Source organism: Bombina bombina, chromosome 5, assembly GCF_027579735.1.
Source record: "Bombina bombina isolate aBomBom1 chromosome 5, aBomBom1.pri, whole genome shotgun sequence".
In the NCBI taxonomy this organism is placed as follows: Eukaryota; Metazoa; Chordata; class Amphibia; order Anura; family Bombinatoridae; genus Bombina; species Bombina bombina.
The window spans coordinates 938,461,039-938,487,105 of NC_069503.1; the positions used below are offsets into that span (position 1 = coordinate 938,461,039).

Here is a 26,067-nt window from a genome sequence, read left to right on the forward strand (position 1 = left end):
TATCACCAAAGCATACAGGGAGTGCAGAATTATTAGGTAAGTTGTATTTTTGAGGATTAATTTTATTATTGAACAACAACCATGTTCTCAATGAACCCAAAAAACTCATTAATATCAAAGCTGAATAGTTTTGGAAGTAGTTTTTAGTTTGTTTTTAGTTATAGCTATTTTAGGGGGATATCTGTGTGTGCAGGTGACTATTACTGTGCATAATTATTAGGCAACTTAACAAAAAACAAATATATACCCATTTCAATTATTTATTTTTACCAGTGAAACCAATATAACATCTCAACATTCACAAATATACATTTCTGACATTCAAAAACAAAACAAAAACAAATCAGTGACCAATATAGCCACCTTTCTTTGCAAGGACACTCAAAAGCCTGCCATCCATGGATTCTGTCAGTGTTTTGATCTGTTCACCATCCACATTGCGTGCAGCAGCAACCACAGCCTCCCAGACACTGTTCAGAGAGGTGTACTGTTTTCCCTCCTTGTAAATCTCACATTTGATGATGGACAACAGGTTCTCAATGTGGTTCAGATCAGGTGAACAAGGAGGCCATGTCATTAGATTTTCTTCTTTTATACCCTTTCTTGCCAGCCACGCTGTGGAGTACTTGGACGCGTGTGATGGAGCATTGTCCTGCATGAAAATCATGTTTTTCTTGAAGGATGCAGACTTCTTCCTGTACCACTGCTTTAAGAAGGTGTCTTCCAGAAACTGGCAGTAGGACTGGGAGTTGAGCTTGACTCCATCCTCAACCCGAAAAGGCCCCACAAGCTCATCTTTGATGATACCAGCCCAAACCAGTACTCCACCTCCACCTTGCTGGCGTCTGAGTCGGACTAGAGCTCTCTGCCCTTTACCAATCCAGCCACGGGCCCATCCATCTGGCCCATCAAGACTCACTCTCATTTCATCAGTCCATAAAACCTTAGAAAAATCAGTCTTGAGATATTTCTTGGCCCAGTCTTGACGTTTCAGCTTGTGTGTCTTGTTCAGTGGTGGTCGTCTTTAAGCCTTTCTTACCTTGGCCATGTCTCTGAGTATTGCACACCTTGTGCTTTTGGGCACTCCAGTGATGTTGCAGCTCTGAAATATGGCCAAACTGGTGGCAAGTGGCATCTTGGCAGCTGCACGCTTGACTTTTCTCAGTTCATGGGCAGTTATTTTGCGCCTTGGTTTTTCCACACGCTTCTTGCAACCCTGTTGACTATTTTGAATGAAACGCTTGATTGTTCGATGATCACGCTTCAGAAGCTTTGCAATTTTAAGAGTGCTGCATCCCTCTGCAAGATATCTCACTATTTTTTACTTTTCTGAGCCTGTCAAGTCCTTCTTTTGACCCATTTTGCCAAAGGAAAGGAAGTTGCCTAATAATTATGCACACCTGATATAGGGTGTTGATGTCATTAGACCACACCCCTTCTCATTACAGAGATGCACATCACCTAATATGCTTAATTGGTAGTAGGCTTTCAAGCCTATACAGCTTGGAGTAAGACAACATGCATAAAGAGGATGATGTGGTCAAAATACTCATTTGCCTAATAAATCTGCACTCCCTGTATATAAAAATGATTAAACATGCCAGCAAACGTTTTATATTGCACATTAATCAGAGTATATACCTCTGATAGCAAGCCTGATACTAGTCGCTATTAAATCACTGTATTTAGGCTTTAACTTACATTAATCCGGTATCAGCAGCATTTTCTAGCAAATTCCATCCCTAGAAAAACTTAACTGCACATACCTTATTGCAGGATACCCTGCACGCCATTCTCCCTCTGAAGTTACCTCACTCCTCAGACATATGTGAGAATAGCAGTGGATCTTAGTTACTTCTGCTAAGATCATAGAAAAACGCAGGCAGATTCTTCTTCTAAATGCTGCCTGAGATAAAATAGTACACTCCGGTACCATTTAAAAACAATAAACTTTTGATTGAAGAAAAAACTTACTATATTTTACCACTTTCCTCTTACTACCTCCAGCTATGTTGAGAGCTTGCAAGAGAATGACTGGATATGGCAGTTAGGGGAGGAGCTATATAGCAGCTCTGCTGTGGGTGATCCTCTTGCAACTTCCTGTTGGGAAGGAGAATATCCCACAAGTAATGGATGATCCGTGGACTGGATACACCTAACAAGAGAAATAGATAATATATAAGTAATACACAACATTATATAAAACTCTAGCTTTAAACTGTTAGGTCATCCAATTTTTACTGATCCTAGCTTACAAAGTTATTATTAAACACATTGCAGCTGCTGAGCAAAAAAAAAACCAATTAAGAAAATATAGTTGCCAATAACCTACTTTGTTCTGCTTGCAAGCTCTACTTTACCTATGTTTTGTAAACCTTTTGCAGGGGTTACAGCGTGTATGTTTTTGCATTACAATGCCCCTTTAAAAAGAAAAGATGTAAGTGAAACTAAGGACAATTCAATCATATATCCAGTTAGAACTTTAAGCAATATAAAAAATAAAAGATTACATGAGCACCTATAAGCGGATACTGTGTGCAGTCCGGTAAATACAGCAGTCTGAATTATAATACCACCATGCACACATAAGTCGCTTTGGCCTCCCACAGTGAAGTCTGAATTAGTTGAAAATGGATGGGAAATGATACTGGAGTTGTAAACAAAAATCTTCAGCATAGAGAATTTCAAATAATATCCCTCCAATGGGTTGATTTGTGGATAAAGAATGAATCACAGTTGCTGTTTAGTTGAGAATTCTATAAATTATCTACAAAAAAAATACATTTAAAAAAATATAAAATGTTTTAAGCAGACAATTTAGTTATTTTCACATTAAATAAGCTTTTTTTAAGCAAATTAGAAATAACACTTACTGTTTGGTTGATCAGCACTCCCGGTATTGTGATCATCCCACTGGAGATCACCTGGCTAATAGAAAAGAAAAAAAAATATTGACTTTCCTCTGACATCAAGTTTGTGGAAATATTACAAACTCCTACAACAAGGTGAAAATGACTTGACTTTTAAATGATTCTAGCAAATTATGGGAGAATATAAAAGCAAAAGTAATCAAATCTATTTGGAAAAATAATGTAGCAGACTAGATAAACTATACAATATGATTCCAGCTAAAACTATTTTTAGATAATAGGCCTAGTAGAAAGTAACACAAAAGCATGGCATTCTAAATACATATATTAGTCTAATTATGAGAAAGTCACCACAGTTTACTGCTCAGATATAATAAAAGGGTTAAAAGGATTAGTATTTTAGGATTTACAGATATGTAGTTTAATAGACAAAATGGTACAGTGTGACCTAGCCCAGATTAATGAAACTCTAACCATCATTAGCTGACATTTTCAATGCAAAACTATACTGGTAAACAATCATGATGTGCTATATATCTGTTTCCAAAATATTTTCCCATAAAAACATTGAATAAACTGCACATTTTGTAGCAAATCTGTAATAATCTCTGATATTATAATGTTTGTAATAGATATGTGGTGTACAAAAGTGAATCTTTAATAATTGAACTGCAACCCGAGCAACCCAGACTAAGGTAACAGCCATTAATGTCAGTAGTTATATGGAAAAAATATGCTACTTCGCTACTACTGATAACTTTAAGATAAGTGTAAAATCCATTTCCCATCTGCATGCTGGAATAGGGAGCGAAAAACTCACATTCCCCTAAAATATGCCAATGTCATCTAAGAATTACAATATATTAAATTCTGTGTAAATAAATAAATTCTCCTGTCTTTGTCCCTAAAGGAACAGTCAAGTCAAAAATAAACTTTCATTATTCAAAGAGGGCATGTAATTTTGAACAACATTCCAATTTACTTTTATCACCAATTTTGCTTTGTTCTCTTGGTATTCTTAGCTGAAAGCTATTTAGGCTTTTATGCTAATTTCTCTGATCTTAAAGGCTGCCTCTAATCTGAATGCATTTTGACAGTTTTTACCACTAGATGGAGTTAGTTCATGTGTGTCAGATAGATAACATTGAGCTCATGCAAATGAGGTTACCTAGGAGTGAGCACTGATTGTCAAAAGAACTGAAATAAGGGGGCAGTTTGCAGAGGCTTAGATACAAAGTGATCACAGAGGTAAAATGTGTATTATTATAACAGTGTTGGTTATGCAAAACTGGGGAATGGGTAATAAAGGGATTATCTATCTTTTTAAGCAAAATAAATTCTGGTGTTGACTGTATGTCCCTTTAAATAATTCACATTTTGGTGTCACTCAACGCTCATTTTAACTTCTAATCTTATAGTTCATCTGTATTCCTTCTTGGCAGAAATTTGTCTCCCATCAAACTCTTCTCTTCTTTGTAGAACTTCAACTCAGTCAATAAATGTTTAATGAGCTGTTAAAAATCTTATCATAACAGTGCATTAAAAACACAAAATGAAATATTATTTCCATTAAAGTGACAGTCTACAACAGAATTTTAATTGTTTAAACGATAGATGATCCCTTTATTACCCATTCCCAGTTCTGCATAACCATCACAGTTCTATCAATATTTGTTTTACCTCTGATTATCTTGTATCTAAGCCTCTGCAGACTTCCCACTTATCTCAGAGCTTTTGACAGACATGCAGTTTAGCCAATCAGTGCAGACTCCTAAATAACTCCACCGGAGTGAGCACAATGCTATCTATGTGACACACATGAAATAGTACTGTTTAACTGTGAAAAACTTTCAAAATGCTCTGAGCTAAGAGGCGGTTTTTAACAGTTTAGAAATCCGTTTAAGCCTACCTAGGTTTAGCTTTACAAAAATACCACCAAGGGAATAAAACAAATTTGATGATAAAAGTCAATTAGAAAGTTGTTTAAAATGTCATGCCCTATCTGAATCATGAAAGTTTCATTTTAACTAGACTGTCCCTTTAAGACATTAAAAGAATAGTAAAAAAACATAAATTATGCTTACCTGGTAATTTCATTTCCATCTGTAGGAGGAGAGTCCACTGCTTCATTCATTACTTGTGGGAATTAAGAACCTGCCCACCAGGAGGAGGCAAAGACACCCCAGCCAAACGCTTAAATAACCCCCCACTCCCCTTATCCCCCAGTCATTCTGCCAAGGGAACAAGGAGAAGTAGGATAAATATTAAGGTATAAATGGTGCCAGAAGAGTAATATTAAATTTAGGTGCGCCCACTGGAGCAAACGGGCGGGAGCAGTGGACTCTCCTCCCACAGATGGAAAACATAATTTATGTAAGAACTTACCTGATAAATTCATTTCTTTCATATTAGCAAGAGTCCATGAGCTAGTGACGTATGGGATATACATTCCTACCAGGAGGGGCAAAGTTTCCCAAATCTCAAAATGCCTATAAATACACCCCTCACCACACCCACAAATCAGTTTAACGAATAGCCAAGAAGTGGGGTGATAAGAAAAAAGTGTGAAAGCATAAAAAATAAGGAATTGGAATAATTGTGCTTTATACAAAAAAATCATAACCACCACAAAAAAGGGTGGGCCTCATGGACTCTTGCTAATATGAAAGAAATGAATTTATCAGGTAAGTTCTTACATAAATTATGTTTTCTTTCATGTAATTAGCAAGAGTCCATGAGCTAGTGACGTATGGGATAATGATTACCCAAGATGTGGATCTTTCCACGCAAGAGTCACTAGAGAGGGAGGGATAAAATAAAGACAGCCAATTCCGCTGAAAAATAATCCACACCCAAAATAAAGTTTAAATTATAAGCAGAAGATTCAAACTGAAACAGCTGCCTGAAGTACTTTTCTACCAAAAACAGCTTCAGAAGAAGAAAACACATCAAAATGGTAGAATTTAGTAAAAGTATGCAAAGAAGACCAAGTTGCTGCTTTGCAAATCTGATCAACCGAAGCTTCATTCCTAAACGCCCAGGAAGTAGAAACTGACCTAGAAGAATGAGCTGTAATCCTTTGAGGCGGAGTTTTACCCGACTCGACATAAGCATGATGAATTAAAGATTTCAACCAAGATGCCAAAGAAATGGCAGAAGCCTTCTGACCTTTCCTAGAACCGGAAAAGATAACAAATAGACTAGAAGTCTTTCGGAAATTCTTAGTAGCTTCAACATAATATTTCAAAGCTCTAACTACATCCAAAGAATGCAATGATTTCTCCTTAGAATTCTTAGGATTAGGACATAATGAAGGAACTACAATTTCTCTACTAATGTTGTTAGAATTCACAACCTTAGGTAAAAATTTAAAAGAAGTTTGCAACACCGCCTTATCCTGATGAAAAATCAGAAAAGGAGACTCACAAGAAAGAGCAGATAACTCAGAAACTCTTCTGGCAGAAGAGATGGCCAAAAGGAACAAAACTTTCCAAGAAAGTAATTTGATGTCCAACGAATGCATAGGTTCAAACGGAGGAGCTTGAAGAGCCCCCAGAACCAAATTCAAACTCCAAGGAGGAGAAATTGACTTAATGACAGGTTTTATACGAATCAAAGCTTGTACAAAACAATGAATATCAGGAAGATTAGCAATCTTTCTGTGAAAAAGAACAGAAAGAGCAGAGATTTGTCCTTTCAAGGAACTTGCAGACAAACCTTTATCTAAACCATCCTGAAGAAACTGTAAAATTCTCGGAATTCTAAAAGAATGCCAGGAAAAATGATGAGAAAGACACCAAGAAATATAAGTCTTCCAGACTCTATATCTCCCTAGATACGGATTTACGAGCCTGTAACATAGTATTAATCACAGAGTCAGAGAAACCTTGACTAAGAATCAAGCGTTCAATCTCCATACCTTTAAATTTAAGGATATGAGATCCTGATGGAAAAAAGGACCTTGTGACAGAAGGTCTGGTCTTAACGGAAGAGTCCACGGTTGGCAAGAGGCCATCCGGACAAGATCCGCATACCAAAACCTGTGAGGCCATGCTGGAGCCACCAGCAGAACAAACGAGCATTCCTTCAGAATCTTGGAGATTACTCTTGGAAGAAGAACTAGAGGCGGAAAGATATACGCAGGATGATACTTCCAAGGAAGTGACAACGCATCCACTGCTTCCGCTTGAGGATCCCTGGATATGGACAGATACCTGGGAAGTTTCTTGTTTAGATGAGAAGCCATTAGATCTATTTCTGGAAGACCCCACATTTGAACAATCTGAAGAAATACCTCTGGGTGAAGAGACTATTCGCCCGGATGTAATGTTTGGTGGCTGAGATAATCCGCTTCCCAATTGTCTATACCTGGGATATGAACCGCAGAAACTAGACAGGAGCTGGATTCCGCCCATACCAGAATTCGAGATACTTCTTTCATAGCCAGAGGACTGTGAGTCCCTCCTTGATGATTGATGTATGCCACAATTGTGACATTGTCTGTCTGAAAACAAATGAACGATTCTCTCTTTAGAAGAGGCCAAGACTGAAGAGCTCTGAAAATTGCACGGAGTTCCAAAATATTGATCGGTAATCTCACCTCCTGAGATTCCCAAACCCCTTGTGCTGTCAGAGACCCCCAAACAGCTCCCCAACCTGTCAGACTTGCATCTGTTGAAATTACAGTCCAGGTCGGAAGAACAAAAGAAGCCCCCTGAACTAAACGATGGTGATCTGTCCACCACATCAGAGAGTGTCGTACAATCGGTGTTAAAGATATTGAGATATCTTTGTGTAATCCCTGCACCACTGGTTCAGCATACAGAGCTGAAGAGGTCGCATGTGAAAACGAGCAAAGGGGATCGCGTCCGATGCTGCAGTCATAAGACCTAGAATTTCCATGCATAAAGCTACCGAAGGGAATGATTGTGACTGAAGGTTTCGACAAGCTGATATCAACTTTAGACGTCTCTTGTCTGTCAAAGACAGAGTCATGGACACTGAATCTATCTGGAAACCTAAAAAGGTTACCCTTGTCTGAGGAATCAATGAACTTTTTGGTAAATTGATCCTCCAACCATGATCTTGAAGAAACAACACAAGTCGATTCGTATGAGATTCTGCTAAATGTGAAGACTGAGCAAGTACCAAGATATCGTCCAAATAAGGAAATACCACAATACCCTGTTCTCTGATTACAGACAGAAGGGCACCGAGAACCTTTGTAAAAATTCTTGGAGCTGTAGCTAGGCCAAACGGTAGAGCCACAAACTGATAATGCTTGTCTAGGAAAGAGAATCTCAGAAACTGATAGTGATCTGGATGAATCGGAATATGCAGATATGCATCCTGTAAATCTATTGTGGACATATAATGCTCTTGCTGAACAAAAGGCAGGATAGTCCTTACAGTTACCATTTTTAATGTTGGTATCCTTACATAACGATTCAATATTTTTAGATCCAGAACTGGTCTGAAGGAATTCTCCTTCTTTGGTACAATGAAGAGATTTGAATAAAACCCCAGCTCCTGTTCCAGAACTGGAACTGGCATAATTACTCCAGCCAACTCTAGATCTGAAACACATTTCAGAAATGCTTGAGCCTTCGCTAGGTTTACTGGGACACGGGAAAGAAAAAATCTCTTTGCAGGAGGCCTTATCTTGAAGCCAATTCTGTACCCTTCTGAAACAATGTTCTGAATCCAGAGATTGTGAACGGAATTGAACCAAATTTCTTTGAAAAAACATAATCTGCCCCCTACCAGCTGAGCTGGAATGAGGGCCGCACCTTCATGTGGACTTGGGAGCTGGCTTTGGTTTTCTAAAAGGCTTGGATTTATTCCAGACTGGAGATGGTTTCCAAAATGATACCGCTCCTGAGGATGAAGGATCAGGCTTTTGTTCCTTGTTGTGACGAAAGGAACGAAAACGATTATTAGACCTAAATTTACCTTTAGATTTTTTATCCTGTGGTAAAAAAGTTCCTTTCCCTCCAGTAACAGTTGAGATAATAGAATCTAACTGAGAACCAAATAATTTGTTACCCTGGAAAGAAATGGAAAGTAGAGTTGATTTAGAAGCCATATCAGCATTCCAAGTCTTAAGCCATAAAGCTCTTCTAGCTAAAATAGCTAGAGACATAAACCTGACATCAACTCTGATAATATCAAAAATGGCATTATCTTGAAGCCAATTCTGTACCCTTCTGAAACAATGTTCTGAATCCAAAGATTGTGAACGGAATTGATCCAAATTTCTTAGAAAAAACGTAATCTGCCCCCTACCAGCTGAGCTGGAATGAGGGCCGCACCTTCATGTGGACTTAGGAGCTGGCTATGATTTTTTAAAGGCTTGGATTTATTCCAGACTGGAGATGGTTTCCAAACTGATACCGCTCCTGAGGATGAAGGATCAGGTTTTTGTTCCTTGTTGTGACAAAAGGAATGAAAACGATCATTACCCTGGAAAGAAAGGGAAAGCAGAGTAGACTTAGAAGACATATCAGCATTCCAAGTTTTAAGCCATAAAGCTCTTCTAGCTAAAATAGCTAGAGACATATACCTGACATCAACTCTAATGATATCAAAGATGGCATCACAAATAAAATTATTAGCATGTTGTAGAAGAATAATAATGCTATGAGAATTATGATCTGTTACTTGTAGCGCTAAAGCTTCTAACCAAAAGGTTGAAGCTGCAGCAACATCCGCTAAAGATATAGCAGGTCTAAGAAGATTACCTGAACACAAGTAAGCTTTTCTTAGAAAGGATTCAATTTTCCTATCTAAAGGATCCTTAAAGGAAGTACCATCTGCCGTAGGAATAGTAGTACGCTTAGCAAGAGTAGAGATAGCCCCATCAACCTTAGGGATTTTGTCCCAAAAATTCTAATCTGTCAGATGGCACAGGATATAATTGCTTAAAAACGTTTAGAAGGAGTAAAAGAATTACCCAAATTATTCCATTCCCTGGAAATTACTTCAGAAATAGCACCAGGGACAGGAAAAACTTCTGGAATAACTACAGGAGATTTAAAAAACAGAATTTATGTTTACCTGATAAATTACTTTCTCCAACGGTGTGTCCGGTCCACGGCGTCATCCTTACTTGTGGGATATTCTCCTCCCCAACAGGAAATGGCAAAGAGCCCAGCAAAGCTGGTCACATGATCCCTCCTAGGCTCCGCCTTCCCCAGTCATTCGACCGACGTAAAGGAGGAATATTTGCATAGGAGAAACCATATGATACCGTGGTGACTGTAGTTAAAGAAAATAAATTATCAGACCTGATTAAAAAACCAGGGCGGGCCGTGGACCGGACACACCGTTGGAGAAAGTAATTTATCAGGTAAACATAAATTCTGTTTTCTCCAACATAGGTGTGTCCGGTCCACGGCGTCATCCTTACTTGTGGGAACCAATACCAAAGCTTTAGGACACGGATGAAGGGAGGGAGCAAATCAGGTCACCTAGATGGAAGGCACCACGGCTTGCAAAACCTTTCTCCCAAAAATAGCCTCAGAAGAAGCAAAAGTATCAAACTTGTAAAATTTAGTAAAAGTGTGCAGTGAAGACCAAGTCGCTGCCTTACATATCTGATCAACAGAAGCCTCGTTCTTGAAGGCCCATGTGGAAGCCACAGCCCTAGTGGAATGAGCTGTGATTCTGTCAGGAGGCTGCCGTCCGGCAGTCTCGTAAGCCAATCTGATGATGCTTTTAATCCAAAAAGAGAGAGAGGTAGAAGTTGCTTTTTGACCTCTCCTTTTACCAGAATAAACAACAAACAAGGAAGATGTTTGTCTAAAATCCTTTGTAGCATCTAAATAGAATTTTAGAGCACGAACAACATCCAAATTGTGCAACAAACGTTCCTTCTTTGAAACTGGATTCGGACACAAAGAAGGCACGACTATCTCCTGGTTAATGTTTTTGTTAGAAACAACTTTCGGAAGAAAACCAGGTTTAGTACGTAAAACCACCTTATCTGCATGGAACACCAGATAAGGAGGAGAACACTGCAGAGCAGATAATTCTGAAACTCTTCTAGCAGAAGAAATTGCAACCAAAAACAAAACTTTCCAAGATAATAACTTAATATCAACGGAATGTAAGGGTTCAAACGGAACCCCCTGAAGAACTGAAAGAACTAAATTGAGACTCCAAGGAGGAGTCAAAGGTTTGTAAACAGGCTTGATTCTAACCAGAGCCTGAACAAAGGCTTGAACATCTGGCACAGCTGCCAGCTTTTTGTGAAGTAACACAGACAAGGCAGAAATCTGTCCCTTCAAGGAACTTGCAGATAATCCTTTCTCCAAACCTTCTTGAAGAAAGGATAGAATCTTAGGAATTTTTACCTCGTCCCAAGGGAATCCTTTAGATTCACACCAACAGATATATTTTTTCCATATTTTGTGGTAAATTTTTCTAGTTACAGGCTTTCTGGCCTGAACAAGAGTATCAATGACAGAATCTGAGAATCCTCGCTTTGATAAGATCAAGCATTCAATCTCCAAGCAGTCAGTTGGAGTGAGACCAGATTCGGATGTTCGAACGGACCTTGAACAAGAAGGTCTCGTCTCAAAGGTAGCTTCCATGGTGGAGCCGATGACATATTCACCAGGTCTGCATACCAAGTCCTGCGTGGCCACGCAGGAGCTATCAAGATCACCGATGCCCTCTCCTGATTGATCCTGGCTACCAGCCTGGGGATTAGAGGAAACGGCGGGAATACATAAGCTAGTTTGAAGGTCCAAGGTGCTACTAGTGCATCTACTAGAGTCGCCTTGGGATCCCTGGATCTGGACCCGTAGCAAGGAACCTTGAAGTTCTGACGAGAGGCCATCAGATCCATGTCTGGAATGCCCCACAGTTGAGTAATTTGGGCAAAGATTTCCGGATGGAGTTCCCACTCCCCCGGATGAAATGTCTGACGACTCAGAAAATCCGCTTCCCAATTTTCCACTCCTGGGATGTGGATTGCAGACAAGTGGCAGGAGTGAGTCTCCGCCCATTGAATGATTTTGGTCACTTCTTCCATCGCCAGGGAACTCCTTGTTCCCCCCTGATGGTTGATGTACGCAACAGTTGTCATGTTGTCTGATTGAAACCGTATGAACTTGGCCTTTGCTAGCTGAGGCCAAGCCTTGAGAGCATTGAGTATCGCTCTCAGTTCCAGAATATTTATCGGTAGAAGAGATTCTTCCCGAGACCAAAGACCCTGAGCTTTCAGGGGTCCCCAGACCGCGCCCCAGCCCACCAGACTGGCGTCGGTCGTGACAATGACCCACTCTGGTCTGCGGAAGCTCATCCCCTGTGACAGGTTGTCCAGGGACAGCCACCAACGGAGTGAATCTCTGGTCCTCTGATTTACTTGTATCGTCGGAGACAAGTCTGTATAGTCCCCATTCCACTGACTGAGCATGCACAGTTGTAATGGTCTTAGATGAATGCGCGCAAAAGGAACTATGTCCATTGCCGCTACCATCAAACCTATTACTTCCATGCACTGCGCTATGGAAGGAAGAGGAACAGAATGAAGTATTTGACAAGAGTTTAGAAGTTTTGTTTTTCTGGCCTCTGTCAGAAAAATCCTCATTTCTAAGGAGTCTATTATTGTTCCCAAGAAGGGAACCCTTGTTGACGGAGATAGAGAACTCTTTTCTACGTTCACTTTCCATCCGTGAGATCTGAGAAAGGCCAGGACAATGTCCGTGTGAGCCTTTGCTTGAGGAAGGGACGACGCTTGAATCAGAATGTCGTCCAAGTAAGGTACTACTGCAATGCCCCTTGGTCTTAGCACCGCTAGAAGGGACCCTAGTACCTTTGTGAAAATCCTTGGAGCAGTGGCTAATCCGAACGGAAGTGCCACAAACTGGTAATGCTTGTCCAGGAATGCGAACCTTAGGAACCGATGATGTTCCTTGTGGATAGGAATATGTAGATACGCATCCTTTAAATCCACCGTGGTCATGAATTGACCTTCCTGGATGGAAGGAAGAATTGTTCGAATGGTTTCCATTTTGAACGATGGAACCTTGAGAAACTTGTTTAGGATCTTGAGATCTAAGATTGGTCTGAACGTTCCCTCTTTTTTGGGAACTACGAACAGATTGGAGTAGAACCCCATCCCTTGTTCTCCTAATGGAACAGGATGAATCACTCCCATTTTTAACAGGTCTTCTACACAATGCAAGAATGCCTGTTTTTTTTTTTTATGTGGTCTGAAGACAATTGAGACCTGTGGAACCTCCCCCTTGGGGGAAGCCCCTTGAATTCCAGAAGATAACCTTGGGAGACTATTTCTAGCGCCCAAGGATCCAGAACATCTCTTGCCCAAGCCTGAGCGAAGAGAGAGAGTCTGCCCCCCACCAGATCCGGTCCCGGATCGGGGGCCAACATCTCATGCTGTCTTGGTAGCAGCGGCAGGTTTCTTGGCCTGCTTTCCTTTGTTCCAGCCTTGCATTGGTCTCCAGGCTGGCTTGGCTTGAGAAGTATTACCCTCCTGCTTAGAGGACGTAGCACTTGGGGCTGGTCCGTTTCTGCGAAAGGGACGAAAATTAGGTTTATTTTTGGCCTTGAAAGACCTATCCTGAGGAAGGGCGTGGCCCTTGCCCCCAGTGATATCAGAGATAATCTCTTTCAAGTCAGGGCCAAACAGCGTTTTCCCCTTGAAAGGAATGTTAAGCAATTTGTTCTTGGAAGACGCATCCGCTGACCAAGATTTTAACCAAAGCGCTCTGCGCGCCACAATAGCAAACCCAGAATTTTTCGCCGCTAACCTAGCCAATTGCAAAGTGGCGTCTAGGGTGAAAGAATTAGCCAATTTGAGAGCACGAATTCTGTCCATAATCTCCTCATAAGAAGAAGAATTATTATTGATCGCCTTTTCTAGTTCATCGAACCAGAAACACGCGGCTGTAGTGACAGGAACAATGCATGAAATTGGTTGTAGAAGGTAACCTTGCTGAACAAACATCTTTTTAAGCAAACCTTCTAATTTTTTATCCATAGGATCTTTGAAAGCACAACTATCTTCTATGGGTATAGTGGTGCGTTTGTTTAGAGTAGAAACCGCCCCCTCGACCTTGGGGACTGTCTGCCATAAGTCCTTTCTGGGGTCGACCATAGGAAACAATTTTTTAAATATGGGGGGAGGGACGAAAGGTATACCGGGCCTTTCCCATTCTTTATTTACAATGTCCGCCACCCGCTTGGGTATAGGAAAAGCTTCGGGGGGCCCCGGGACCTCTAGGAACTTGTCCATTTTACATAGTTTCTCTGGAATGACCAAATTCTCACAATCATCCAGAGTGGATAACACCTCCTTAAGCAGAGCGCGGAGATGTTCCAACTTAAATTTAAATGTAATCACATCAGGTTCAGCTTGTTGAGAAATTTTCCCTGAATCTGAAATTTCTCCCTCAGACAAAACCTCCCTGGCCCCCTCAGACTGGTGTAGGGGCCCTTCAGAACCAATATCATCAGCGTCCTCATGCTCTTCAGTATTTTCTAAAACAGAGCAGTCGCGCTTTCGCTGATAAGTGGGCATTTTGGCTAAAATGTTTTTGATAGAATTATCCATTACATCCGTTAATTGTTGCATAGTAAGGAGTATTGGCGCGCTAGATGTACTAGGGGCCTCCTGTGTGGGCAAGACTGGTGTAGACGAAGGAGGGGATGATGCAGTACCATGCTTACTCCCCTCACTTGAGGAATCATCTTGGGCATCATTTTCTCTAAATTTTGTGTCACATAAATCACATCTATTTAAATGAGAAGGAACCTTGGCTTCCCCACATTCAGAACACAGTCTATCTGGTAGTTCAGACATGTTAAACAGGCATAAACTTGATAACAAAGTACAAAAAACGTTTTAAAATAAAACCGTTACTGTCACTTTAAATTTTAAACTGAACACACTTTATTACTGCAATTGCGAAAAAGTATGAAGGAATTGTTCAAAATTCACCAAAATTTCACCACAGTGTCTTAAAGCCTTAAAAGTATTGCACACCAAATTTGGAAGCTTTAACCCTTAAAATAACGGAACCGGAGCCGTTTTTATATTTAACCCCTTTACAGTCCCTGGTATCTGCTTTGCTGAGACCCAACCAAGCCCAAAGGGGAATACGATACCAAATGACGCCTTCAGAAAGTCTTTTCTATGTATCAGAGCTCCTCACACATGCATCTGCATGTCATGCTTCTCAAAAACAAGTGCGCAATACAGGCGCGAAAATGAGACTCTGCCTATGATTAGGGAAAGCCCCTAGAGAATAAGGTGTCCAATACAGTGCCTGCCGGTTATTTTACAAAATTCCCAAGATTAAAATAATTCCTCAAGGCTATGGAGTATAAAATATGTTTATATATAAATCGATTTAGCCCAGAAAATGTCTACAGTCTTAAAAAGCCCTTGTGAAGCCCTTTTTTTTTTTTTTTTCTGTCTGTAATAAAAATGGCTTACCGGATCCCATAGGGAAAATGACAGCTTCCAGCATTACATCGTCTTGTTAGAATGTGTCATACCTCAAGCAGCAAAAGTCTGCTCACTGTTCCCCCAACTGAAGTTAATTCCTCTCAACAGTCCTGTGTGGAAACAGCCATCGATTTTAGTAACGGTTGCTAAAATCATTTTCCTCTTACAAACAGAAATCTTCATCTCTTTTCTGTTTCAGATTAAATAGTACATACCAGCACTATTTTAAAATAACAAACTCTTGATTGAATAATAAAAACTACAGTTAAACACTAAAAAACTCTAAGCCATCTCCGTGGAGATGTTGCCTGTACAACGGCAAAGAGAATGACTGGGGAAGGCGGAGCCTAGGAGGGATCATGTGACCAGCGTTGCTGGGCTCTTTGCCATTTCCTGTTGGGGAGGAGAATATCCCACAAGTAAGGATGACGCCGTGGACCGGACACACCTATGTTGGAGAAACCTTATCTAAACGTTTAGATTTAGTATCAAGAGGACTAGAATCCTCAATTTCTAATGCAATTAAGACTTCTTTAAGTAAAGAACGAATAAATTCCATTTTAAATAAATATGAAGATTTATCAGCATCAACCTCTGAGACAGAATCCTCTGAATCAGAAGAAACAATATCAGTATCAGAATGATGATGTTCATTTAAAAATTCATCTGAAAAATGAGAAGTTTTAAAAGACTTTTTACGTTTACTAGAAGGAGGAATAACAGACATAGCCTTCTTAATGGATTTAGAAACAAAATCTCTTATGTTATCAGGAACACTCTGAGTATTAGATGTTGACGGAACAGCAACAGGTAATGTAACAGTACTAAAGGAAATATTATCTGCATTAGCAAGTTTGTCATGACAAACAGTACAAACAACAGCTGGAGGAACAGATACCAAAAGTTTACAGCAGATACACTTAGCTTTGGTAGCTCCAGCACCAGGCAGGGATATTCCAGAAGTATCTTCTGACTCAGCTTCAACGTGGGACATCTTGCAATATGTAATAGAAAAAACAACATATAAAGCAAAATTGATTAAATTCCTTAAATGACAGTTTCAGGAATGGGAAAAAAATGCCATAGAACAAGCTTCTAGCAACCAGAAGCACAAAATAATGAGACTTAAATAATGTGGAGACAATAGTGACGCCCATATTTTTTAAGCGCCAAAAAAGACGCCCACATTATTTGGCGCCTAAATGCTTTTGGCGACAAAATGACCCCACATCCGGAACGCCGACACCTTTGGCTCCAAAAAACGTCAAAAATGACGCAACTTCCAGCGACACGTATGACGCCGGAAACAGAAAAGTTTTTTTGCGCCAAAAAAGTCAGCGCCAAGAATGACGCAATAAAATGAAGCATTTTCAGCCCCCGCGAGCCTAACAGCCCACAGGGAAAAGTCAAATTTTTAAGGTAAGAAAAAATGATTTATTCATATGCATTATCCCAAATATGAAACTGACTGTCTGAAATAAGGAATGTTGAACATCCTGAGTCAAGGCAAATAAATGTTTGAATACATATATTTAGAACTTTATATAAAAGTGCCCAACCATAGCTTAGAGTGTCACAGAAAATAAGACTTACTTACCCCAGGACACTCATCTACATGTAGTAGAAAGCCAAACCAGTACTGAAAACGAGAATCAGTAGAGGAAATGGTATATATAAGAGTAAATCGTCGATCTGAAAAGGGAGGTAAGAGATGAATCTCTACGACCGATAACAGAGAACCTATGAAATAGACCCCGTAGAAGGAGATCACTGCATTCAAATAGGCAATACTCTCCTCACATCCCTCTGACATTCACTGCAAGCTGAGAGGAAAACCGGGCTCCAACCTGCTGCGGAGCGCATATCAACGTAGAATCTAGCACAAACTTACTTCACCACCTCCATAAGAGGCAAAGTTTGTAAAACTGATTTGTGGGTGTGGTGAGGGGTGTATTTATAGGCATTTTGAGGTTTGGGAAACTTTGCCCCTCCTGGTAGGAATGTATATCCCATACGTCACTAGCTCATGGACTCTTGCTAATTACATGAAAGAAATGAAATTATCAGGTAAGCATAATTTATGTTTTCTATCTTTATGGGAGGAGAGTCAACTGCTTCATTTATTACTTGTGGAAATAAATACCCAAGCTCTAGAGGACACTGAATGAACAAAAATTGGGAGGATAAAAGGAGGCGGACACTATACTGAGGGCACCACAGCCTGCAGAACCTTTCTCCCAAACACAGCTTCCGCCGAAGCAAAGACATCAAATTTGTAAAACTTTGTAAAAGTATGTAAGGAGGACCAAGTAACCGCCTTACAAATCTGCTCCACAGAGGCCCAAGAAGAGGCCACAGCACTAGTTGAGTGAGCCGTAATCCTCTGAGGAGGTTTATGTCCCGCTGTCTCATAGGCCAAACGGATAACGTTCCTCAACCAAAAAGACTAAGAAGTGGAAGAGGCCTTCTGTCCCCTACGCTTCCCTGAATATACCACATATAGGGACGAAGTCTATCTGAAATCTTTTGTGGCCTGAAGATAAAACTTCAATGCTCGAACCATATCCAAGTTATGCAGTAACCTTTCCTTAGACGAAGAAGGGTTAGGACAACAGGAAGGAACTATCATCTCCTGATTGATGTTACGATCTGACACCACCTTGGGAAGAAATCCCGACCCAGTGCGAAGCACAGTCTTATCAGCGTGAAAAAACAGGTAAGGGGGCTCAGATTGCAAGGTGGCTAACTCAGTGACCCTGCGAGCTGATGCGATGATTGACTGGCTTTCTAGCCTGGATGAGAGTATCAATTACTCTCTCAGAAAAACCTCCCTTAGCCAAGACTAGGCGTTCAATCTCCACGCAGTCAGCCTCAGAGAATCGAGATTTTGGTGTAGAAAGGGACCCTGAACCAGCAGATCTCTGCGCCAGGGTAACCTCCACAGAGCAGATGATGACATCCCCACCAGATCCGCAAACCACGTCTCCGCGGCCACAACAGAGAAATCAGAATGGTCGAAGCTTGCTCCTGTTTGATGCGGGCCACCACTCGAGGAAGCAATGGCAACTATGGAAATATGTAAATTAGGTTGAACTCCCAAGGAACCGCTAGGGCATCTATCAGCTCTGCCTGTGGGTCCCTGGACCGCGACCCATATCTGGGTAGCTTGAAGTTGAGTCTGGACACCATGAGGTCTATCTCCGGCGCCCCCCCCCATCTGTTGCAGATCTCGGCAAACACCTTGAGATTGAGAGACCATTCCCCGGATGAAACGACGGTCTGCTGAGAAAATCCGCGTCCCAGTTGTCCACAATGTGCTGAGAGCAAACAACTGCGAGTCTCTGCCCATTTCAGAATCCGAGATACTTCCCTCATGGCTAAGGAGCTTCTCGTTCCCCCCTGATGGTTTATGTAAGCCAAGCCCTCAGAGCATTGAAAATTGCTTGAAGTTCCAGAATATTTATTGGTAGAGTCGACTCCTCTCGAGTCCACCTGCCCTGTGCCCTTCTGGCACCCCAAACAGTTCCCCATCCTGATAGACTTGCGTCTGTAGTCACAATATCCCAAGATGGCCTCAATAAGGATGTCCCCTGGGACAGCTGACCTGGAGGGATCCACAAAGAGAGGGATTCCCTCACTCTGTTGTCCTGAGAGATCTGTTGGGATAGATCTGAGTGATCGTCGTTCCATTGTCTGAGCATGCATAACTGAAGAGGTCTGAGATGGAACCTGGCAAATGAAATGACATCTATGCTGGATACCATGAGCCCAATCACCTGCATACAACTGGCCACAGATGGCCTTGAGGAGGTCTGAAGGGCAAGACAGCTGGACGCAATCTTGGAACGTCTCTGATCTGTCAAAAATATCTTCATAGATACGGAATCTATTATTTTACCCAGGAACTCCACCCTGTTGCTTGGAACCAGATAACTATTCCCCTCGTTTATCTTCCATCCATGGGATCGAAGAAGAAGAGCCCTCGAATGGTTCTCCGCGAGACTGCAGGACTGAGCCTGGACCAGAATATCGTCCAGATAAGGAGTCACTGCAATACCTCTGGCTCTCTCTACCACGAGCAGCGCCCCCAGAACCTTCATAAAGACTCTTGGGGCAGTCACCAGACCGAACGGTAGGGCCACAAACTGGAAGTGTTGGTCCAGAAATGTGAATCTTAGAATGTGGTCTTTGTGGATTGGCACATGAAGGTAGACATCCTTAAAGTCTATTGTCGTCATAAATTGCCCATCTTAAACTAGGGGCAGTATTGATCTGATTGTCTCGATCTGATTGGGCAAAACGTGCCCTCCTTCTTTGGGACCATGAAAAGGTTTAAATAGTACCCTAGACCCCTTTCTGCTAGAGGTACTTGAACGATTACTCCAAGAGATGAGAGATACTCTAGAAAGGCGTCTCTCTTCTCTGGTCTTGAGGATAGGTTTGACAGGAGGAATCTGCCCCTGGGCGGATGAGTCCTGAACCCTATCCTGTAACCCTCAGTGATAAAACGTCTTTCATCCAAGTCTCTGCAAACAGAGATAGTCTGCCCCCTACGCGATCCACGACAGATCGGGGGCCTCGGCTGGCTTCTTGCTCTGCTTGGACTTATTCCAAGATTGAGCTGGCTTCCAAGATCCCTTGGACTGCTTAGTCTTCACAGCAGTCTGCTGGTATTGAGACTTGTCCGAACAAAAGGGACAAAAAGTAGAGCCTTTAGGCTTATTCTTCTTATCCTGCGTAAGGAAAGCACTCTTGCCTCCCGTGACCGTGGATATGATAGGCCTGGACCAAAAATAACTTTCCCCTGAAACGGAAGGGATAGTAATCTAGACTTGGAAGTCATGTCAGCAGACCACAACTTTAACAATAGAGCCCTGCGGACTAGAACAGAGAAACCTGATGTTTTGGCATTCAGGTGAATAACCTGCATGTTTGCATCACAGATAAAAGAGTTAGCTACCCTTAAGGCCTTAATCTTTTCCTGTATCTCCTCGAGGGGAGACTCACCTCGACCATAGCTGACAGTACGTCACACCAATAGGTAGCCGCACCAGCCAACGCAGCAATCGCCGCTGCTGGTTGGAAAACAAACCCCGTGAGAACATCTTTCTCAACATGGATTCTAACTTCCTGTCCATGGGCTTCTTGAACGACAAACTATCCTCGAGGGCATCAGTCGTACGCATAGCAAGCATGGAGATAGCTCCATCCACCTTCGGAATGGCCCCCCATAGGTCAAGCTGAGAGTCCGGAACGGGGAACAGCTTTTTAAAAGCGGTAGAGGGAGAAAAGGACGAACCCAGTTTCTCCCACTCATTCTTAATAATTGTAGCCATCTTCACTGGAACTGGGCCCCACCCTGTCCTCGTAAACCCGATCTAACTTAGGGATTAAAAGGTTCTTCCAGAAGCTTCGGTTCCGGAACCTCCAACGTAGCAAGCAGTTCTTTCAGTAAAAAGCGCAAATGCTCTATCTTAAACTTGAAATCTGGCTCCTCCGTAGTCGGAGGTCTAGAAGATGCCGATTCCGTCCCAGAGAGAGTGCCCTCCGATGAGTCGGAAGCGTCCTCCTCATTGGATAATCTCTCAGTGACATTCAACGGAGTAGATGAACACTGGGATGGAAGACTATGTATTTCCCTTCACTTGCGCTTCGCAGGGCGAGGTAGGGCATTGAAGGCCGCAGAAAGCGCCTCTTGCAGCTGGGCAGCGAAATCTGGCGGCCACAAGGCCCCTCCCGCGGAAGGATTAGTAGGGCCTTGGGGAGCTGCATGTGTAATCAGAGATGAATGTTGGGAACGCACCTCGCAGGACAGAGAACCCTCAGAGGTGGACGGCTCAGTAGTACTAAATAGCTTATTCTTTTTTAGTATTGCAATCTTAATAAAGCATGTGGAACACAGTTGAGCAGGCGGATCAACCTGTACCTCCTCACAATAAACACAGGTATAAGATTTGATTAAAGAGGGAGTATCCTCTTAGATATCAGAGTCCTCCATAGCTTGCCCCTTTAATACAGACTGAGATAGATTAAATGGGCACTCACCACCTCCTATGACCCAAACCACGGAGAAACCGTTACGTCTCCTGCAATGCCGATCAGGAAAGAGGAAGCCACACCCGGTCACATTGAGTGCCATGCAGGACCGCCTCTGTACTATAGAGAAAAATGTGCCAAAAATAGGCCGCAACTATCTTCACCTGACTGTTCACACATTGGTAGAGCCTCATCTCACACATGACGTAGCATTAAAACAATAAAGATATCATGCATAAATCCCCCCCTGTTCAATAATCCCCTTTACAGGAATATTAACCCTTGATTCTATACAGATAAAAGGAGACACTGTGACCCTGTCTTCATGCGTTATGTGTGTATAAATCAAACAATCTTACCAGAATCTATGCCGTGGAACAGGGACACGGCCCTTCAAGTGTGACAGGTTAGTAGCCTCGCTCCTGACATGGACTTGAGTGAATAAAAGCAGGCAGCGAAACTCGTCAACGCTGATTGCCAAGGAGCTGTTAACATGAGTTGGGATGGCTTTGCAGAGATGACACTCCCTGCATCTCCGGACTCTAACTTTCACCCATGCTCTCACAAAGGCTGACAGGATTACTTAAAGGGACACTAAACCCAAAGTTTTTCTTTCATGATTCAGATAGAGCCTGCAATTTTAAGCAACTTTCTAATTTACTCCTATTATCAATTTTTCTTCGTTCTCTTGCTATCTTTACTTAAAAAGCAGGGATTTGATGCATAGGAGTCGGCCCATTTTTACTTGAGAACCTGGGTTATACTTGGTTATTGGTGGGTAAATGTAAGCCTCCATTAAGCAAGCACTATCCATGGTGCTGTAACCAAAATGGTCTGGCTGCTAAGATTTACATTCCTGCTTTTAAAATAAAGACAGCAAGAGAACAAAGACAAATTGATAATAGGAGTAAATTAGAAAGTTGATTAAAATGCCATGCTTTACCTGAATTATGAAAGAAAAAAAATTGGGTTCAGTGTCCCTTTAAAACTCCAGTCCCATTTCGAAGAGTACTACCCTCCATAAGAGACTACTCTGAATCTTCTGACAGTTCTCTGCCAACCTCCTGTGACGAAAGGCAAAGAATGACTGGGGGATGAGGGGAGTGGGGGAGGTATTTAAGCCTTTGGCTGGGGTGTCTTTGCCTCCTCCTGGTGGCCAGGTTCTTAATTCCCACAAGTAATGAATGAAGCAGTGGACTCTCCTCCCATTAAGATGGAAAAATGTTATTACAACACTTTTTTAGTGTCTTGCATTAAAGGGACAATGTACTCCAGAATTTGTAATGTTTATAAAGATAGAATGTTTCTTTATTACCTATTCCCCAGTTTTGCATAACCAACATGGTTTTATTAAAGGGATATGAAACACAATTTTTGTCTTTCATGATTCAGATAGAGAGTTAAATTGTAAGTGACTTTCTAATTTACTACTAGTATCAATATTAATTCTCTCTCTTGGTATCTTTATTTGAAAAGCAGGAATGTAAGCTAAGAAGCCAACCTATTTTGCCGATTGGTGGAAATTTTCTTGTGAAACAAGACCAAAAGAGCTAAAATCTGGCCCTTTAAAGTACTGGCAGATAGCCCTTATACAAACCATCCTAAATAAATTTTAACAATTCTAGGAATTCTAAAAGAGTGCCCTCTAAAACCATGTTTCACATACCAAGAAAAAAAAGTGTTCCAAATCTTGTAATAAATATTTCCTTTTGCAGGTTTATGGGCCTGAATTAAAGTTTCAAAGACAGAATCAGGAAAACTAATCTCCAAGCCATCAAGCTGAGAGATCTGAGATCTGGATAAAAAAAAAGGTTGTAGCGCACTGTTGTAGTATTAAACAGTCATACATTTAGTTTTTTAAAGGGACACTCAATCAAAATTAAACTTTCATTATTCAGATACATCATGTAATTTTAAACAACTTTCCAATTTACTTTCATTAACAAAATGTGCACAGTCTTTTTATATTTAAACTTTTTGAGTCACCAGCTCCTACTGAGCATGTGCCAGAATAAGTGTGTATGCATTTGTGAATGGCTGATTGCTGTCACATGGTACGTGTATGCATTTGTGATTGGCTAATGACTGTCACATGGTACAGGGGGAGTGGAAAAAGACATAACTTTTAAAATTGTCAAAAAAAATCTACTACTCATTTGAAGTTCAGACTAAGTGCTCTTGTATTGTCTTGTTATCTTGCATTTGCTGATTATGCAAATCTACAGTGTTGACTGGTCCTTTAAGTCCTGTTATCGAAGGGATTTTCTTAGAAATACAATCTCTTATGATTAGATTTCTAGCTATTATTACTACAAAATCAATACATTCCTTATTCCTATATCTACTGTCCTTCGGAAGCAAAAAATAATTATTTCTAGATATAGCTGTATATACTCTTTCGTAATCTTGGAAATCCAGTAGCTGATCTAATTCCAAAACTGATTAATTAAGGGACAGTACCAGAAATTATGCGTCAATTCAGCCAGTTGGAAGCTACATTTGATGCACTTATCTGCATAACTACTTATTCACCTGTGTAGTAGTAGAGAGGGAGTAAGATATATTTGATGTAAACACATTCAGATGAGACTCCCTGAAACTACTACCTTTTGCTATTCTGACTTTTGAAATACTGAAACTGACTTTATTATCGTTAATTTCCTAAAGCCCTTTATTATACCATTTTAATACTATGATTTTAATACTCACAGTACCTTTTTTCCCATCAGTAATCTATACTATTAACTAATTGAGTAGTTCCCTATCTTCCTTAATTGAATATAATTATTCAATTCCAACCAATTCCAGTCCTTACCAAAGTCTAGTATTAATTTATTAATCAGATGTCTTAGCTGCAAATAGGCAAATAAATCCTTTTGTTGTATCGAGAATTAATTATTTAAAGCTTCAAACTATTTCATTATCAATAGATCATCTACCAATTCTAGGCATTGACAAAGATATATCATTTAATTTCTCTACCACCTATGGAAGACTTCTGCTTTCAAACAATGTTCAAATAACGGATTTCCTGTTATTGTCAGATAATTATAATAAGTTCCGGAGAGCGCTTCCTATTCTGGTCTGTATATTTAACTTTTGAGTGCACCAGGGCAGCTAACGATTAAGCAAAGTGTGTGCAGAATTCCCTGGACATTGTATATGTATATATATATATATATATATAAATATATATAAGTCAAAAGCATATTAAGATTGAACACGGTCTTGAGAAAGGTCCCTGAGTGGACTGAAACGTTGACTTAATCCTATGTTGGATATCAAAAACCAATAAAAACTAAATTTATGCTTACCTGAGAAATTTCTTTCTTTACGGATATGGAGAGTCCATGACGTCATTCCAATTACTAATGGGAATATCACTCCTGGCCAGCAGGAGGAAGCAAAGAGCACCACAACAAAGCTGTTAAAGGGACAGTTTACTCAAAATTTTTCTCCCCTTTAATTTGTTCTCGATGATACACTTTACCTGCTGGAGTGTATTAAATTGTTTACAAGTAGCTCCTTTACCCTTATAGTGGCATTTGAAATTGTTAATTTAGCATGTGGTATCCCCACCTATTCTGAAAGTTTGTGGCCGCGCGTACCAGCTATAGATAAGCTTTGTAAACACGGCCAGCAGACGAAATTACACTCCCAGTGTGATAAAGCAGAGAGAAGGTAATAAAATGTTGATTTTCCATTGTTCTCTCAAAGTATTGGTGATTGTTTTAAGGACAGATATAAGATAAAGAAGCAGGTATATGTGCACAATGTGATACAGTAATGAGATCTGATTATACCTACAAGCTCAACCTATTTTATTAGGCTGTGGCTTCAAAACACAAAATCAGAGCTTTAATATACAGAAATAAACCTTAAAAAGCTAATTTTCATACATTTTTTTCTCTGCAGTTGGTAAAAAAAGCAATTGTAAACACATTAAGGGAAAAACTATTTTACAGTATACTGTCCCTTTAAGTTTCACTCCCCTACCTATAATCTCCAGTCATTCGATCGTAGGGAAATGGAAAAACATAAATTATGCTTACCTGATAATTTTATTTCCTTCTGTATGAGGAGAGTCCACTGCATCATTCCTTACTGTTGGGAAATACTGAACCTGGCCACCAGGAGGAGGCAAAGACACCCCAGCCAAATGCTTAAATATTCCCCCCTACTTCCCTCATATCCCAGTCATTCTGCCAAGGGAACAAGCGACAGAAAGAGAAATATCAGGGTTTAAATGGTGCCGGAAGAAAAAACTAATTTTGGTCCGCCCATCGAAGTATACATGCGGGGGCCGTGGACTCTCCTCCAACAGAAGGAAATGAAATTATCAGGTAAGCATAATTTATGTTGTCCTTCTTAATATGAGGAGAGTCCACGGCATCATTCCTTACTGTTGGGAAAAACAAATTATGCTTACCTGATAATTTCCTTTTCTTCTGATGGAAAGAGTCCACAGCTGCATTCATTACATTTGGGAAATAAGAACCTGGCCACCAGGAGGAGGCAAAGACACCCCAGACAAGTCATTCTGCTGAGGAACAAGGAACAGTAGAAGAAATATCAGGGTGAGAGGTGCCAGAAGAAAAATAAGGACGCCCCACATAAAATTACGGGTGGGGAGCTGTGGACTCTTTCCATCAGAAGAAAAGGAAATTATCAGGTAAGCATAAT

General features: G+C 40.8%; 1 protein-coding gene across 2 annotated transcripts in view; it reads right to left on the minus strand.

Annotated features, from left to right (window-relative positions):
- STAU2 (staufen double-stranded RNA binding protein 2) overlaps nt 1–26,067 on the minus strand; it is a 1,329,984-nt gene that overhangs the window by 589,387 nt on the left and 714,530 nt on the right. For both annotated transcript variants that reach the window (XM_053715129.1, XM_053715130.1), the window contains exon 11: nt 2,874–2,928. In XM_053715129.1, the coding sequence (XP_053571104.1) occupies nt 2,874–2,928 (55 nt within the window). The remainder of the gene's footprint in view (nt 1–2,873; nt 2,929–26,067) is intronic.